Source organism: Macaca thibetana, chromosome 3 (genome assembly GCF_024542745.1).
Source record: "Macaca thibetana thibetana isolate TM-01 chromosome 3, ASM2454274v1, whole genome shotgun sequence".
NCBI lineage: Eukaryota > Metazoa > Chordata > Mammalia > Primates > Cercopithecidae > Macaca > Macaca thibetana.
In genome coordinates this window covers 71,933,218-71,951,204 of record NC_065580.1, presented here as the reverse complement: position 1 = coordinate 71,951,204, position 17,987 = coordinate 71,933,218, and the positions used below count along the sequence as shown (strand labels likewise).

The 17,987-nt window shown below is 42.2% G+C and overlaps 2 protein-coding genes across 7 annotated transcripts in view; one reads left to right on the top strand and one right to left on the bottom strand.

The window, feature by feature from the left end:
• Positions 1-3,582: 3,582 nt before the first annotated feature.
• RBM48 (RNA binding motif protein 48) lies at positions 3,583-13,047 on the bottom strand. Its single transcript, XM_050785342.1, has 5 exons — positions 12,816-13,047; positions 12,073-12,263; positions 9,184-9,329; positions 6,473-7,041; positions 3,583-4,255 (listed from the first exon to the last, which is right to left on the bottom strand). Exons 1-5 carry the CDS (start codon positions 12,924-12,926, stop codon positions 4,169-4,171), a joined length of 1,104 nt encoding a protein of 367 aa, XP_050641299.1. The 5' UTR covers positions 12,927-13,047; the 3' UTR covers positions 3,583-4,168.
• Positions 13,048-13,215: 168 nt separating this feature from the next.
• Positions 13,216-17,987, top strand: part of PEX1 (peroxisomal biogenesis factor 1) — a 43,225-nt gene continuing 38,453 nt past the window's right edge. For 2 of the 6 annotated variants that reach the window (XR_007724416.1, XM_050785340.1), the window contains exon 1: positions 13,229-13,434. Coding sequence is in view for 5 of the 6 variants with exons in the window: in XM_050785340.1 (XP_050641297.1) it covers positions 13,306-13,434 (129 nt within the window). In the remaining variant the exon portion in view is untranslated. Of the gene's footprint in view, positions 13,435-15,217; positions 16,821-17,987 lie in introns of those variants that run through there. The other 4 variants (XM_050785339.1, XM_050785338.1, XM_050785336.1 and 1 more) reach the window with 4 other exon arrangements.

Sequence of the window (17,987 nt, the reverse complement as noted above, 5' to 3'; positions counted from 1 at the left end):
AGGACTTCAACTGACCTTCCTCAGACTGAGGATTGTTCCCGGTGTATACATCAAGTCACTGAGGTAGGACAAAAGGTTGCTGCAGTCCTATTATTTTATAGTTATTATGAGTGTATCGGGACTCTAAAAGGAACTTGTTTGTATAATGCTACTCTATACAAGGTATGTAGCCCAGGAAGTGACCAGCCTGATGTGTGCTATAACCCATCTGAGCCCCCTATGACTACCGTTTTTGAAATAAGATTGAAGACTGGCAGCTGGGGAAAAGCTGATACAAGTAAAGTAATAACTAGAACAGAAGAAAAAGGAGTCCCCAAACAAATTATCTTAGAACTTGACGCCTGTACAGCAATCAACAGTGACCTGTATGGAAATGGAAAAAGATGTGGCTCTCTAGATTGGGAAAGGGGCTATATAGTAGAAAATAAGTTTGTTTGTCATGAATTAGGACTGTGTAGTGATGAATGTAGTTACTGGTCCTGTGTCATTTAGGCCACCTGTAAAAAAGATGAGGACCCTGTCCGCCTTCAAAAAGGAAAGAATAACTTCCTGCACTAGAGGTCACTGTAACCCATTAGAACTACTAATTACCGGCCGGGCGCGGTGGCTCATGCCTGTAATCCCAGCACTTTGGGAGGCCGAGACAGGCGGATCACGAGGTTGGGAGATCGAGACCATCCTGGCTAACATGGTGAAACCCTGTCTCTACTAAAAATACAAAAAATTAGCCGGGCATGTTGGCAGGAGCCTGTAGTCCCAGCTACTTGGGAGGCTGAGGCAGGAGAATGGCGTGAACCCAAGAGGCAGAGCTTGCAGTGAGCCAAGATTGCGCCACTGCACTCCAGCCTGGGCAACAGAGTGAGACTCTATCTCAAAAAAAAAAAAAAAAAAAGATAAACTGCTAATTACCAATCCCCTTGATCCCCCTTGGAAAACAGGAGAGTATGTAACTCTAGGAATCAATGGAACTGGACTGGATCCCCGAGTAAATATTTTAGTCTAAGGGGAAGTCCACAGGTGCCCTCCCAAACCAGTGTTTCAGACCTTTTCTGATGAGCTGAATCTGCCAGCACCAGAGCCTCCACAAAAAAAGTCAAATAACTTGTTTCTCCAGTTAGTAGAAAATGTAGCTCATTCCCTCAATGTTACTTCATAGCTATATGTGGGGGAACCACTTGCGAAACCGATGGCCTTGGGAAGCCTGAGAATTGGTGCCTACTGATCCAGTTCCTGACATAGTCCTAGTCCAGGAGGCCCAAACTAGCAACTTCTGGGTCTTGAAAACCTTGATTATTGGACAATACTGCATAGCTAGAGAAGGGAAAGACTTCACCATCCCTGTAGGAAGGCTCAATTGTCTAGGACAGAAGCTGTGTAACAGCACAACAGGGACAGTCACCTGTTGGGGGCTAACCATACTGAAAATAACCCATTCAGTAAGTTTCCTAAGTTGCTGTTCGGGCCCATCCAGAATTTCATCGGGACTGGATGGCTCCCACTGGACTGTATTGGATATGTGGGCATAGAGCCTACACCAAATAACCTGACCAATGGACAGGGAGTTGTGTCATTGGCACCATTAAGCCATCCTTTCTCCTACTGCCCATAAAAACAGGTGAGCTCCTAGGTTTCCCTGTCTATGCCTCCTGAAAAAAAGGAGCACAGCTATAGGAAATTGGAAAGATGAGTGGCTCACACAGTACTACAGGCCTGCCACGTGGGTGCAAGACACCTCGTGGGGATACCAAACGCCCATCTACATGCTCAACTGGATCTTTTTTTTTTTCTTGAGACGGAGTCTTGCTCTGTCACCCAGGCTGGAGTGCAGTGGCTGGATCTCAGCTCATTGCAAGCTCTGCCTCCTGGGTTTACGCCATTCTCCTGCCTCAGCCTCACGAGTAGCTGGGACTACAGGCGCCTGCCACCTCGCCCGGCTAGTTTTTTGTTTTTTTTTTAGTAGAGTCGGGGTTTCACCGTGTTAGCCAGGATGGTCTCAATCTCCTGACCTCGTGATCCGCCCGTCTCGGCCTCCCAAAGTGCTGGGATTACAGGCTTGAGCCACCGCGCCCGGCCGCTCAACTGGACCTTACGGTTACATGCCGTCTTAGAAATAATCACTAATGGAACTGGCAGAGCTTTGACTCTTAGCCTGGCAGGAAACCCAAATGAGAAATGCCATCTATCAGAGTAGATTGGCCTTAGACTATTTGCTGGCAGCTGAAGGAGTCGTCTGTGGAAAATTCATTGACCAATTGCTATCTGCAAATAGATGATCAAGGACAAGTAGTTGAAGATATAGAGACACGACAAAGCTGGCACATGTGCCTGTGCAGGTTTGGCATGGGTTTGATCCTGGATCCCTGTTTGGAAAGTGGTTTCCAGCTCTAGGAGATTTAAAACTCTTATAATAGGTATAGCAGTAGTGATAGGAACCTGCCTATTGCTCCCTTGATTGTTAGTCATATTTCTCTAACTACTAAGAAGTTGTTACTACCTTGATTCATCAGAAAACTTCAGCACAAGTGTATTACATGGATCACTATCGATCTGTCTCACAGGAAGACCTGGGTAGTGAAGATGAGAGTGAGAACTCCCACTAGTGAGTGAGGTTCTCAAAGAGGGGAATGAGGAGAGGCCATTTCTCTTACAGTCTCCTGTCTCTGAAGAAAAGGAGGAATAAAAGCTGAAAAACAACACGAATGAAGTCAGTAGCAAAACCAACCTACGCCACTGACCAGGCCTGAGGTTAAAGATTAATCCCCCAATTCTAACCACATGTGTTACCTATAGATCACTTGCTCAATCTATCATGATCCTTTCACGTGGACCCCCTTAGAGTTGTAAGCCCTTAAAAGTGCCAGAACTTTTTCTTCAGGCAGCTCGGCTCTTGAGACGCAAGTCTGCCAACACTCCCGGCCAAATAAAGCCTCTTCCTTCTATAACCCGGTGTCTAAGGGGTTTTGTCTGCGGCTTGTCCTGCTACAAGTAAATCATAGCTGAAACGGAACCTTATTAACTGGTATGTTCAAATTCAATCTACTAGGCAAGAGGCCATTAAAGATAGGGAGAAATGAAAACAACATGCCATGGCATGGACCTTCTCAAGTTATTTTTACCGGTAAAGAAAATGGCCAGGTGTAGTGGGTCACACCTGTAATCCTAGTACTTTGGGAGGCCAAGGTGAGTGGATCACTTGAGCCCAGGAGTTCAATACCTGCCTGGGCAACACAATGAGACCCTGTCTCTACTAAAAAGAAAAAGAAAATGGAGACAGCCTAGATGTACCGAAATTTCCAATTATGTGACCCACTGACAGAAAAAAGTGTGGATATGCCAGAAGCAGTAACAGAAGTCTAAAATTTATAAATACTGATTTATTTTTGGATTGCCACAGGTCAAGCAAATTCTTCTTAAAAGTTAATTAAAGCATATAAGATTCTAATTTCAGCTTTGTTCTAATAGTTAATCTACTTTTTACCTCACAGAATTGTCTTGATTTTGAAATCCTGGCATTCGGAAACACCCTGACTTCTAGTGTTTCAATGGCTCATTCAATACTTGTATTATAATCAGAAACAGATGCTGGTTGCCTATCGTTATTGTAGTTTCCATATTTGCTTCAATTAATTTACATATAATTACTGTACATGAGAGGTAATGTTATGACAAGAATAGTTTCTGCAACATTAAGTATGGGTCGAAAAAAAAAGAAATGGGCCAGGCATGGTGGCTCATGCCTGTAATCCCAGCACTTTGGGAGGCCGAGGTGGGAGGATCACGAGGTCAGGAGTTCGAGACCAGCCTGACCAATATGGTGAAACCCCATTTCTACTAAAAAAGCACAAAACTTGGCCAGGAATGGTGGTGTACGCCTGTAATCCCAGCTACTCAGGAGGCTGAGGCAGGAGAATTGCTTGGACCCGGGAGGTGGAGGTTGCGGCAAGCTGAGATCATGCCATTGCATTCCAGCCTGGGCAAAAGAGCAAGACTCCATCTCCCAAAAAAAAAAGAAAGAAAGAAATGACTTTAGATAAATAGCTTGAATGAAATTACAAAGAGGAGTGCATTAAAAAATACCAGCAGTAAAATCTCTAGAAGAATTAAAATGACAGGCTAAAAATAAATAATAAATGTTCTTTTCAGGAAGTACTAATTTGCTGCTGGCACTCTATATTCTTCTTCTTTGTTTTAATGGATGACTTGTATGTACATCTTCCGGCTTGTCCTCTGGACGCTTTGGCACAGATGAAATTACCTAATTAAAAAAAAAGAACCATTAAAATTTAGTTTCTATAGCACAGGAGTAAAGCTATTAGAAGAGGTAAGACTACATCCAATAGTTCAATCCTTGATGTGGCTTTTGAGGCAGAGTTGGCTTAAGTTCAAGGTCCAGCCTATGACCTAGGCACAGAGTGAAGTTTTCTGTTCAAACACTGATGAGAGTAAAATTTCTAAAGCTACTTAAAAAGAAAAAAAATTTCGAGGAAGAAAAGTGAACATATGCTCCACTTTAACATTCCTTTATAGATCTAAAGTCACTTGTTATATTACAGATTCAGATAGATATCCTGGTTTTGCATTCTTGAAACACTGATAATGTTTGATAGATTTGGGGGGATGAAAACATTTGGAGAAATGAGCAGGAAGCAGTATAATCCTCAATTTCCTAGGAGAAAAAGGAAAGGCAAACACACTATCAGAGAGAGTGTACAATAAGCCAAAGCAAAGAAAGTCTTCATTTGAAATGGAAAATTATTAGAAACTATAGTAAACTGTATTTAACATTTTTTTGTTGTTGTTCTACTATTTCTGGACCTAGAATTTGGACTTCACACGTTTTTCTTTAAAATGTAATCAGCTCTGGCTGAGACAGCTGCGTATCTATGTCTATGCCTCAGTTCAGCTGCAACTGAAGGAAGGAAGGAAGGGTGGAAGCACAAACTGAAAACCTTTTTTTTTTTTTTTTTTTTTGAGACAGGGTCTCACACTGTCACCCAGGCTGGAGTGCAGTGGCATGATCTTGGCTCACTGCAACCTCCGCCTCCCAGATTCAAGTGATCCTTCCACCTTAGCCTCCCAAGTAGCTACAAGAGTGCACCACCACGCCTGGCTAATTTTTGTATATTTATGGTAAAGATGGGGTTTCATCACATTGGTCAGGCTGCTCTCAGACTCCTGGGCTCAAGCAGTCTGCTCACCTCAGCCTCCCACCTCAGCCTCCCAAAGTGCTGAGATTATTGGTGTGAGCCACTGTCCCCAGCCTAAACTGAAAAACTAAAGGCGGCTTCAAAACTGTGCCCATGGATTTTAATTATTAATAAATAATGCCTCTTTAATCAGATGTTTTCAGGTAAAAAATGTACATATAAGAAATTAAGCTACCTGAGCCTCCCTTAATCACATTGTAAAATACGAGTAAAACCATGTGAAAAGCACTTTCTGCATCTTGGAGTAAGTATAAGAGAATGTCATAACCCTCAGTTTATGATTTGTAACAGTAGCCCCTACCCCATCCCACAAAAAGGTGTCTTTCGAAAGCTAACTCAGATGTTAACTTTATTTGTGCTTAGGAAATGGAAAATGATTATATAAATGACATAAAAAAAAAAGACTACCTAGGCAGCACAATCTGATCCTGATCATTTAAGAAGTCTACATTTGAGGCCGGGCGCGGTGGCTTATGCCTGTAATCCCTGTAATCCCAGCACTTTGGGAGGCTGAAGCGGGTGGATCACGAGATCAGGAGATCGAGACCATCCTGGCTAATATGGTGAAACCTCGTCTCTACTAAAAAATACAAAACACTTGCCCTGGCATGGCGGTGGGCACCTGTAGTCCCAGCTACTTGGGAGGCTGAGGCAGGAGAATGGTGTGAACCCAGGAGGCAGAGCTTGCAGTGACCGTAGATCCTGAGCGACAGAGTGAGACTCTGTCTCCAAAAAATAAATAAATAAATAAATAAATAAATAAATAAATAAAATAAAATAAAGTCTACATTTGAAATGCATACCTAGAGGCCCAATTTTTAGAAATCTCACCTTCTATTGCTCTTTATCACAAAAGCAAATTAAGCATTTTACTTTGATATAAACTGTAATAACTCTAAATCTGAGAGAAATGGAATTTTCCTTCTCAACTTTGGCTCATATTAGAACTACTTAGGGAGCTTTTAACAAAAATGGCAGGCCTGGGCACCACTCTCACAGATTGATTTAATTAGCTGAAACCACTGCTTTAATATTTTGTATCTACAGTGATATAAAATGTCTGTTCATTGTTTAAAGCAAGTATTAACAGTTCAAAGCAAATAAAATGTTAGCCAAATTCAGTTATTTCAACAGAGAACTATAGAAAAACACATCAAAAAACTAAAAAGTGAAAAAAATTACAATACTATTGTTCCCACAAATAATTCCCCATTTAGTCCTATAACCAAATCGTCTCTTAGAACAGTTTTTAAAAATAACCTTACCTCTTTAAGTTTATTCCGAATTAAATTCGCAGTTGTATTCAATGAGTCATCGTGCATATCCACTTTAGACATGTCTGGTAACAGAGGTCCAATCATAACCTCATTACTACCTGAGTTTGTTTCAAGAAAAGTTCCAAGTTTACGATCATCTTCTCTTCTTCTTTTGCGCTCCTGCAGTTGTGTTGTCCTAGGCATAAATCTGTCAACTGCCTCTGAAGACGTAATAGCCTTTTGCGCACCAGGGTAGGCCACTGAGTTCTTAAAAGTGTTTATCTGTGTTTTCTGCAAAGAGTCACTGTGGTTATAATGCCCCATTGTTTTATGATGATTTCTACCATCCTTAGAGGAGTTTGATGCTCTGTCCACATGTCCCCCGGATGAACACATACATTTTGAGGAGAAATAACATAAAGGCAATTCACAGGAATACGGAAGATAAGGATTTGAGTTCCCTGCAGAAGTGTTCAAAGCAGCTTTACAAAAGCCAGACATCTCTGAGTGGAAGTCTTGTCTAAAATCCTCTCTGTCTTTATGCTCTGTAACCAATTTCTTCTTTGTCACGTTATGGTCTTTATATTACAATTTAAAAGTTGAGGGAAAGAGAAACATAAGTGGTTAATTTATTGTTTTCATCATTGAGAATCATATAATTTTTAAAAATCACTTAAAAATGTTAACAAATTATACTCCAAAAAAACTGTTTCTTGAGAAGGGAATATATTCACATGGTTTAAAACCTAAAACAGATAAAAAGATATACAGCATCAAGTGTCACCCTTTCCTTGCACTCCATGGGTCTGGTTTCATCCCCATAAGTAATCACTATTGTTTTTTATTTATCTGTTCAGTAAGTTTTACTTTGCCACCTTTCTCCCATTCTTTTTCTCCCCACTAAAAAAGGTAAATGTAATATCCATTTCTCTGCACCTCTGCATTTTCCATTTCACTGTAGATCTTATATAGGTTTTCCATCATTATACAGAAAGTTGTTTTTTTTTTTTTAACAATTTCAGAGTATTCCACTATCTGGATGTATCATGCTCCTTAGCTTGTGTTTGTCAGTTACTAAAGAAAGCACTATGCTTGTCCCACTTCTAGGGCTGGCAAGGGCCTCTTCCCTGGTTTACTCTCCCAAAAGCAGTCTACAACATGGAGTGTGGAAGATGTGGTAAAGATGAAATTGGCTATGTGTTGATGATTGTTGATGTTAATATTAATACATGGGAGATGTGTTAACTTAGTCTTTCTGCCTTTGTGTTTTGAAATTTCCAGGCCGGGCACAGTGCCTCACGCCTGTAATCCCAGCACTTTGGGAGGCTGAGGCAGGTGGATCACGAGGTCAGAAGATCAAGACCATCCTGGCTAACACGGCAAAACCCCGTCTTTACTAAATATACAAGAAATTAGCCGGGCGTGGTGGCAGGTGCCTGTAGTCCCAGCTACTCGGGAGGCTGAGGTAGGAGAATGGCGTGAACCTAGGAGGCGGAGCTTGCAGTGAGCAGAGATCATGCCACTGCCCTCCAGCCTGGGGGACAGAGCTAGACTCTGTTTCAAAATAATAATAATAACAATAACTTCCATAATAAGAGTTTTTGAAAAGTAAGACCAAGTATACAAATGCATCGCACAGATGCTGAAATGCTGATGAAAGACAGCTTAACTGAAGTGTCCAAGGCCAAGCAAGTCAGGTTTAATTCTGAGATCAGCAGCACGGCAAAAAGATCTTAAGAGGAAGGGGAGCAAATAATGAAGATAACCCTAGGCTGTAACACCAACACTGAGATAATTAAAGCAGTTAAAAAGTAAGCTCTGGAGAAAGAGTCCAAAGCTTGGGTTTTAATCCTTATTTTTGTCCTTAATTCATCTCTAATAATATAGGCCGGTCACAAACTTTCTGAGACTTAGTTTCCTCACCAAGAAAAATTAGGACACAGGTCAGATAATGTCAAAGGTCTTTCTCCACATTAATGTTTTATAATGTCCTTTGTCATACAAACACATTAAGTTTTCCTGGTGCTACTTATTTACTTATCTTACAAGTTAGACTTCAATGGATACAGATGACTGGGGATTCTCAACAGCTCTCTTGCCAGATTTCTGAGTAAGTTTTCCAAGAGTTTTCCCACTTTATTTCTCTCTACCACTATCTGGTAGAAGGGGCATATGGGGGCATTTAGTCAATTGCTGGTCAAAAGTAGAACTTCTCCATGATTAGCAGTGACAAGTAGTCTGCAAATCATAACTGCTTCTCACTGCATTCTGGTCAAAGCCTTAATTCCTTAGCATGGGACACAAGGCCCTTCATGATTCACTTCTTATCCACTTTTCTAAACTTATCTCTCACTGAAACCTTTGAGCTTTGGTTATACTGTATTAACTAAATTTCCTTAAATGCATGATGCTCATTTATTCCTCTAAACACTTAAACATCCTGCCTGGCTTGCCTTTCCATCTTTTCCTCTCCCTTTTAGTTAATGTCTACTTATCCTTCAAATTTCAGCCACTTCTCACATACTGTAGGAAGTCTTCTATGAACCAACATTTCTCCCTTCTCAACCCAGATTATGTAGTGTGCTGTAGACAACCCTTACAGTTACTGAATACTGTGATGCTTTACTTGCCTCTCCTCCCACTAGACTAGGAATTGCATGATGATACACCTGGCAGAGTACCTGACATACAGGAGGCATTTAGCAATATGCTTTCCATACCTTTATTTTCAGTAGTTTTTACCACATATGCCTTCCGCACTTGTAGTTTTTTTCTAGTTTCTTCAACTGTTTCAAATTCTGGCGCATAGCACACATGAAGCAATCCACCGAAGAAACTCTGTTCATCCATTTTTCTCTTGGCTGTCCTGAATGGAAATACAAGATAGCATGGTTTTTTAATCTAGATTTACTTGGGATGAAAGCTTAACTAGTATACAATATCTGGATCTAAAGAGCAAAGTCCAACTTTTGCTATGTGTATATATATCCTGTGGATTGGGAATTAAGATGCTCTGCTTGTGGACAGTATTCATCCCATTGTTCGAGTATGTACTTAGAGCCTCCCCTTTTCTTCCCTTCGAGCCTCTTTGTTCCCTAGTCTTTAAACAACTAAGGACCCAGCTGGTTGGCCTGAAGTATATAAACTGTGGTCATAAAATAGAGCTTTTCTCTGTGGCCCTGAAGAGTTACTTCATACCCAATTAAGCTTTTTCAGCACAATGTATTTCTGTAATGGGATTCTTGCCTTAAAAATCAGATGAAAAATACTATAATCATAAAACGTTCAATAACTGAGGAACTATTAAACATATAACAATGAGAAAATGAGAAGAATGTTATTCAGTCAATAAATACTTACTAAACATCTATGATTGGCTAGGTACTACAATAAATTTAACTACTTCTGTATCCAGGGATAATGATAAATACTTGCTCAGATTTTACCATATGCCAGGCAATGTTGTAAGTGCTTCACTTGAATTAACACCTAACAACAACCCTGTAATGAAACGGAAGCACTGGGACATTACATAACTTAGCCATGCTCATACTCTGGTTTGAGGAGCAAGGATTCAAATCCAGATGTCTTACTTCAGAGCCTACTAGACTAGGTACTTTGGAAAACAGAAAAGCTTGAGAAAATATTTCTCTAACCATGAGAGCTGGCAGATTGGTTAAGAAAGTGAGATTACATATAACAGCAGCCTGAGAAAACCACACATGACCCAGTAAAATCAAGTGCTTTTGTGGTAGATTATGATTTCTACTGATAGCACATGAAAGAAAATATGAATTGTAACAGCCAGAGAAGGATGGGTCTCAGAGCAGATCAGTGAGGAGAACAGAGATCAACATAAAAATAGATAAGGCATTGCATACTTCAGCCTTTTTGGAGCAGAGGGTTTATGTCACATAGAAGGCCGGAAAACACTGAGTCAATTTGCAGAAAGGAGTAACAGTAGAAACCACAATAGCTAATGCTTACTGTATTCTGACTAGGAGGCACTCTGCTAAACCCTTTATATGGATTATCTCATTTCATCCTCATACAACCTCAAGAAGTAGATAGGTCCCTTTACCATATAGATTTTACGGAACAGGAAAAACTTAAACAGGTTAAATAACTTGTCCAAGATCACAAAGCTAGTAAGCAGTGGAAATGGAAAACTTACTCCAAACCCAACATTTTTTTTTCTTTTGAGACATAGTCTCACTCCATCACCCAGGATGAAGTGCAGTGGTCCATAAATGACTCACTGCAACCTCCACCTCCTGGGCTCAACTGATTCTCCCACCTCAGCCTCCCAAGTAGCTGGGACTACAGGAATGCACTACCACGCCCACCTTGATTTTTGTATTTTTAGCAGAGGTGAGGTTTTGCCATGTTGGCCAGTCGGGTCTCGAACTCCTGGGCTCAAGCTGTCTGCCCACCTTGGCCTTCCATAGTGCTGGGATCAAATTCAACTTTTTTTTCTTTTCTTTTCTTTTTTTCTGGGACAGTCTCACTCTTTCCAGGCTGGAGTGCAATGGCATGATCTTGGCTCACTGCAACCTCTACTTTCTGGGTTCAAGTGATCCTTGTGCCTCAGCCTCCCCAGGAGCTGGGATTAAAGGCTTGTACCAACACAGCTAATTTTTGTATTTAGTAGAGTCAGGGTTTCACCATGTTGGCCAGACTGGTCTTGAACTCCTGACCTCAGGTGATCCGCCTACCTCCACCTCCCAAACTGCTGGGATTACAGGTGTGAGCCACATGCCTGGTGCCAAACCCAAATTTTTTTTTTTTTTTGAGACGGAGCCTCGCTCTGTCATCCAGGCTGGAGTGCAGTGGTGTGATTTCTGCTCACTGCAATCTCCACCTCCCGGGTTCAAGCGATTCCCATGCCTCAGCCACCTGAGTAGCTGGGACTACGGGTCTGCACCACCACACCCGGCTAATTTTTGTATTTTTAGTAGAGCCGGGGTTTCCATCATGTTGGCCAGGCTGGTCTTGAACCCCTGACCTCAAGTGATCTGCCTGCCTCGGTCTCCCAAAGTACTCTGATTACAGGCATGAGGCGTGAGTTATTGGCGCCCAGCCCTCAAACCCATTTTTTTTTTCTTTGAGGCGGAGATCCCCTCTTGTTGCCCTGGCTGGAGTGCAATGGCGCAATCTCGGCTCACTGCAACCTCTGCCTCCTGGGTTCAAGCAATTCTCCTGCCTCAGCCTCCTGAGTAGCTGGGATTACAGGTATGCGCCACTAGACCCGGCTAATTTTGTATTTTTAGTAGAGACGGGGTTTCACCATGTTGGCCAGGCTGGTCTCAAACTCCTCACCTCGTGATCCGCCTGCCTCGGCCTCCCAGAGTGCTGTGATTGCAGGCGTAAGCCACCGTGCCTGGCCAAACCCAACTTTTACTCTACCACGCTACAGGACATTAAATTGTTAAGCATGGGATGTGATGGATACAGTGTTTCAGTAAAGTTAACCTGTAAAAAGGCTGTAGGAAGATATGCTAGATTACATTTTGGGGTAATTCAGATATGAATGAGGGAAACTTGGAGCCAAAATGACAGAAATATGAATGGAGGAAATGAAACGAGTCATTGCTTAACTTGCACCTTACCTTGCACTTTGTAAGTTCATAAATTTAATAAGATAAACTTCAGTAAAGTCTTCTGCTGGGTATTCATCTAGCGCATTGTACTGTTCAATTGCACCATATAAAGCGAATCGCTCAACTAACTCCTTCATGACTCCCACAGCAGGAACTCCTTGTATTAATAAGTACTGAGATTCCAAATTGATTGTATATACCTGAAAGAAATGCATAGTTATTAAACGTATTTCGCAAATAAGCCTAGGACGAATCTGCCTCTATTTTTTTTTTAAACAGAACTTTGAAAACAAGAAATAATCTGTTCAACCCAGTCAGCAAAAAACACAAAATAAAATTTCTGCCATTCCCTCTGCATAAAGAGTAACAGTCCATGTGAGAGGCTACCTAAGGCATATAACAGACTACCTTCAGTCGACATTTTTTTCCAGAAATTGAGTTGGCAGAAGTCACTGGGAACAATCACTCAACGAATATTCACTGAGCGCTTACCTGTGCCAAGTAGTACTGTAAACACTGAAGATCCAATGACTAAAACCAAGCCCTATTCTCGTGGAGTTGATGTTCTAATAGTTGACCAAAGGGGTCGTGAGAATCTTTGGTACCTGGCCCAGGGTTCTTCACGCCAGCTCTAATGAGCGACAGATCTGACGGAAGCCTTGTCGTGCCTTTATTTCCGTAGGTTAGCCATATGGCGCTAGCGCTCACAAAAAGCTACCAAGGAGAGCGAATGAAACCAAAAATCACTTTACCTTGACAGCACGAGGCCGTCGTCCCTCCCGATATTTGGCCCGCGTGTCGCACACCGCCCTCTGGACGTGGTGGTCAAATAAACTCCCTAACTCCCCACCGCTGGACGCCATCTTGCCTACTTTGATCCTCGCAGGGAGGACAACATCCGCCCTGCTGACCTCCCTTTTATCCAATAAGAGAGCGGGATGAGTTAAGGAGTGTCAGGATTGGCTGAAGAATCGACAGCGTCGGCCATCGTTTCCTGCGTGCGAGGATTTGATGAACGAGGTGCCGCCCCCGAGCGGCTTGGCGGAGAGGCGCGGTGGGTGACAGAAGCTTTCTTGTCCCACCCCACTACAGGCTTACGGCGAGACGCGCAGCGGGGAGAGGGGGCGGGGCCTCAGGGGGCGGGGCCGATCGATCTCCTCCGGTTCCGACGTCCTCGGCCTGCCAGGTCCCGTGTCCTTTGCGGCGCTAGGGTGGGCAAACCCAGAGCGACGCTTCGGGACGATGTGGGGCAGCGATCGCCTGGCGGGTGCTGGGGGAGGCGGGGCGGCAGTGACTGTGGCCTTCACCAACGCTCGCGACTGCTTCCTCCACCTGCCGCGGGGTCTCGTGGCCCAGCTGCACCTGCTGCAGGTAACGTGCTGGCCCCGGGCCACTTGATCTTCAGCCTGGGGTCGGACAAGGCCGAAGCCTCTCAGGGACGCGGCGGGACACCGGCTGCCACCCGGGCGCCCCCGAAGCGTACAGAGATTAGGGTCCCTCGACGGCAGGGCCCTTCTGGTTAGTCTCTGCATCCCGCAAGTCCAGTGCAGCCCTGGGCTCGTCTTATCCCAGGTCTTTTCACTTGGTGAAACTGGGCCTAGAAATGTCCTAATATTCTACCACTGTTTTTATAAATATTCCTCATTCCAGGCTGGAAAAGTTCCTGATAAGTGGTTTGTTTTTGTTATTTTAAAAGGTGCTTTTCTTGCCAGTCATTTCCAGTTACCTGCGCTGCTGCCGTCCGGGCCGCGAGAGGGAGGCGCAGAGTTGTTGGTGGAGCCCCTGTCGGTCCCCGGGGACTGAGCACCGCGTCCCATGAGCGGGAAAGCTTAATACAGTAATGGTTCTGCCCTGCGTCCCAGACCCTCGGAACACAGCTGTAGTGTGTCAGGAACACATAACGTAGTTAAGATCACTTGAAGCTCTGCGATCAGTCGCCCTTCTGGACGTTGTGGTTGGGATGTTTCGCAGTTCTAACCACCGGTGGAGATACAGCGTCCTTATTTTCGTAATTAAAAATAGAGGCACATGGTCTCACGAGTTTGAGTGTGGTTATGGGGGCAAAAGGACGGCGTATTTGAAATCTTCATAAATCCTGGATGCATGGTACCCACCAGTGGCTAATCTATGTAATGAATAAAGAGTTTGCAATAATTTCAAGCATCCCTTCTTTCCACTTGAGTTACTTCTCCATACCTAGGGGAAGATTTTTTTGGTCCATTGAAAACATGAGTTCAGCAGAATCCTCCTATCATCGTCGTTATTATTTTTTACTACTAAGTAGACAATCTTGGTTTTTGATGGGCTTTATGGTTAGAGACAAATCAGTCACTGTCACCAAGTTCCAGGTAGAAGTTGGTTCAGTGCTCTGTCAGCTTCGATGGGATTTTTCAACATGTTTTCAAATCCACTCATGATAGTAGGAATGCTTTCTTACAGTAACTCTAATTTGATCCTAAGATGTAGTTGTTACCTTACATTCATCACTGTTTAAGAATTTAGTGGTCTTGATCTTTGTTTTAAATTTTGAGCCTTCGAGAAGTATTTATAAGAATTAATTCATGTTACCTTACATTCGTCACTATTTAAGAATTTAGTGGTCTTGATCTTGTTTTAAATTTTGAGCCTTCAAGAAGTACTTATAGGAACTAATTCATGCATATCTTTTTGAAATGTAAATGTCTTTAGCCCTGGAACAAATTGCTGTTTCTGTTCAGCCCATATTAGCAGAATAGGTCAACTTTGCTTTCTAATTATCAATGTAATAAGTTTATGACTTTATAGATTCTATAAATCTATACATTTATTTCTTGATGAATTATATAAATTTATATAATTTATGTTTTGTAGAAAATTTAGAAAGCATGGAAAATTGTTAACAGGAAAATAAATTACCCGTAATCCCAGAACTTAGAGGTGACTAATGTTGACAGTTTGGATCAAATCTTCCAGTTTTGTTTCTAATCTTCATTTTTAACAGAAATGAAGTCCTATATACACACATACAGTTTTGTGTCCTAGTGTTTTTACTTAATGTTATTATGAGTGTTTTATTTTGTTAAAAGGTCATCATTTTAAGTTGTTAATTAGTATTCTAGCACAAATTTGCCATAATTTATTTAACTGTTCACTATGATTGACTATTTAGATTGTACTTAATTTTTAGGCATTAGAAGTGATAAACTATATTTTAATCAAACGTTGAAAATAACACATCTTTGTTTAGAAAACATCATTTTTATTTCTTGTTGTCTAGGATAGATTCCCAGAATTCTTGGGTTAGAGGCCATAGATAATTATGAAAGCCGAAAGGTTCACAAATTGGGAGTTAATACTTGAATTATTTTATTTGGGGTGAAACATTGAGTACATAATACAGATCATGCAGTAATGGGAAGAGGGGTTGGAACAATGGTTTTCTGGCTTATGTCAGACTTACCTTGAAGCTTTTAAGAATACAGATGTTCTGTTGGGAGGCCAAGACGTGCGGATCACGAGGTCAGGAGATCGAGACCATCCTGGCTAACACGGTGAAACCCCGTCTCTACTAAAACTACACACACAAAAAAATTAGCTGGGCGTGGTGGCGAGCGCCTCTAGTCCCAGCTACACGGGAGGCTGAGGCAGGAGAATGGCGTGAACCCAGGGGGCGGAGCTTGCAGTGAGCCGAGATCGCGCCACTGCACTCCAGCCTGGGCGACAGAGTGAGACTCCGTCTCAAAAAAAAAAAAAAAAAGAATACAGATGTTGTGATCAACCCTCTGACCTATTAAATCAAAATCTTAGGGAATAGACTTTAGGCATCTCTAATTTTAAAAAATTTATTCAGGCTACTTGGATGCACAAAAGGGTTGAGACCTACTGTCCTAGAATCATAGAATGTTAATGACCATAGAGACCTTAAGCATCTAGGTTGTTTCTGTACGTTTACACGTAAGGAAAATGGCATTCCTAGGCCAGTACCATTGCCATGCAGCTAATTTGCCCTCTTGTCTATAGCTCACTCTGCGTCACCCAACCTACCCTTCTCACCGTTTCTTCTATAACCAATCTCCTTCCCACTTCTGTTCTCTTACTCATGCCATTCTTCCCTCAGTCGTTTTTCTTCCTTCCATACAAATTCCATGTCTTTGAAAAGAGCATAATCCTACCTCCTCCACATAGCTTTCCAGTTCTCTGTTGCCCACGTTTGTCTCCCTTTCAATACTTCTCTATTGTGTTACGTGACACATCACATTTGATATACTTTGTTCTGTGTTTCAAGTATTGTATTCTCTTGTTTACTCAAGTCATTATTTCAGGACTGACTCCCCAGTAGATGCTTGAAGTCAGGATTTCTCAACCTTGGCACTGTTGACATTTTGAGCTGGATAATTTTTTGTTTTGGGGGCTCTCCTGTACATTTTAAATGTTTAACAGCACCCTTGGTCTCTATCCAGTAGATGCCTGTACTGCCTCCCCCTATTTGTGACAACCAGAAAGGTCTTCAGACATTGTCAGATGCCTACTGAAGGACAAAATCACCTCTGGTTGAGACCACTGCTTCAGCTAAGTTACCTTCTCTGTACTCAGAACTTGATGTGATTGCAACAGAGAGAGAGGATTCATATACACAGTGAATGCAAACGAACCTAAATCACCGTTCGGATATGGCCACACAATTTTCATTTCCCTTGTGTTAGCAAGAGATACCCCAGGCTTTGGACCTGGACATTCCTAAGGCATTCTGACGGATGGTTTTACCTGCAGATTTCCTGGTAATACTGATACCTCAGTTTGGGTCAAAGAAGGTCAATTAATTGATTGATTTGATTTGACTCCTGGGAAAGAGGCTCCTTTCTAGCTGTCTCTTTCTTCTCTTTACCTGAATAGCCAGGGCTCTGTGGTTCAAGTGAAGTATTTTGACATAAAAATTAGAACATTGGTGTGCAAAGTTTGCTAAATCTAACTGAGTACATATTATGACTTTATGGAGCTGGTTACTCCTTTTTGACCAAATAAATAATTAGAAGTATTTTTCCTCCTCAATAATGTTCATTTCTCCTTTTTTTCAGTGAGCTGGTAGAGTTTCCTTTTTTTGATATTTCAGGGCATCTCTCGTATTTCCATCTCTTAAGTTTCTTCATATGAAGTAGAATTGATCTGGATTATGTATTGCTGACTCTGATGAAAACCCACAGAAAGTATCTGGGACTTGATCACCTTCATTCTTGTAATAGCTCACACAGTTACAGCTGACATAGTAACTGAAGACTTTTGATTCCAAAGCTAGGCAAAATACACTCAGTTGAAAGAATTTGTCAGCCAGAACAGTTGGACTGTTTTGTGAAAATTGTGAGAAAAATTACACAACTAAGTGATACATGATGATGGCTTTCTTAAATATAAAAGTGTAATAATGTGTTTAATTTCCAGTACGTGATATTGTCCCAGAAGTGACTCCAACATTGTTTGAAATTTGTCTCATATAAAGAAACATAAACTGGCTGCGGTGGCTCATATCTGTAATCCCAGTACTTTAGGAGGCAGAGGTGGGCAGATCACCTGAGGTCAGGAGTTTGAGACCAGCCTGGCCAACATGGTGAAACCCCGTCTCTATTAAAAATACAAAAATTAGTTGGGCATGGTGGTGGGGGCCTGTAGTCCCAGCTACTTGGGAGGCTGAGGCAGGAGAATTGCTCAAATCTGGAAGGCGGAGGTTGCAGTGAGCCGAGATTGCACCACTGCCTTCCAGCCTGGGTGACACAGCGAGACTCCGTCTCAAAAAAAAAAAAAAAAAAAGAAAACGCAAGAAACATAAAGACTGGGCGTGTTGGCTCATGCCTGTAATCCCAGCACTTTGAGAGATTGAGGACTGAGGTGGGAAGATCACTTGAGCCCAGGAGGTTGAGGCTGCAGTGAGCTGTGATTGTGCCACTGCACTC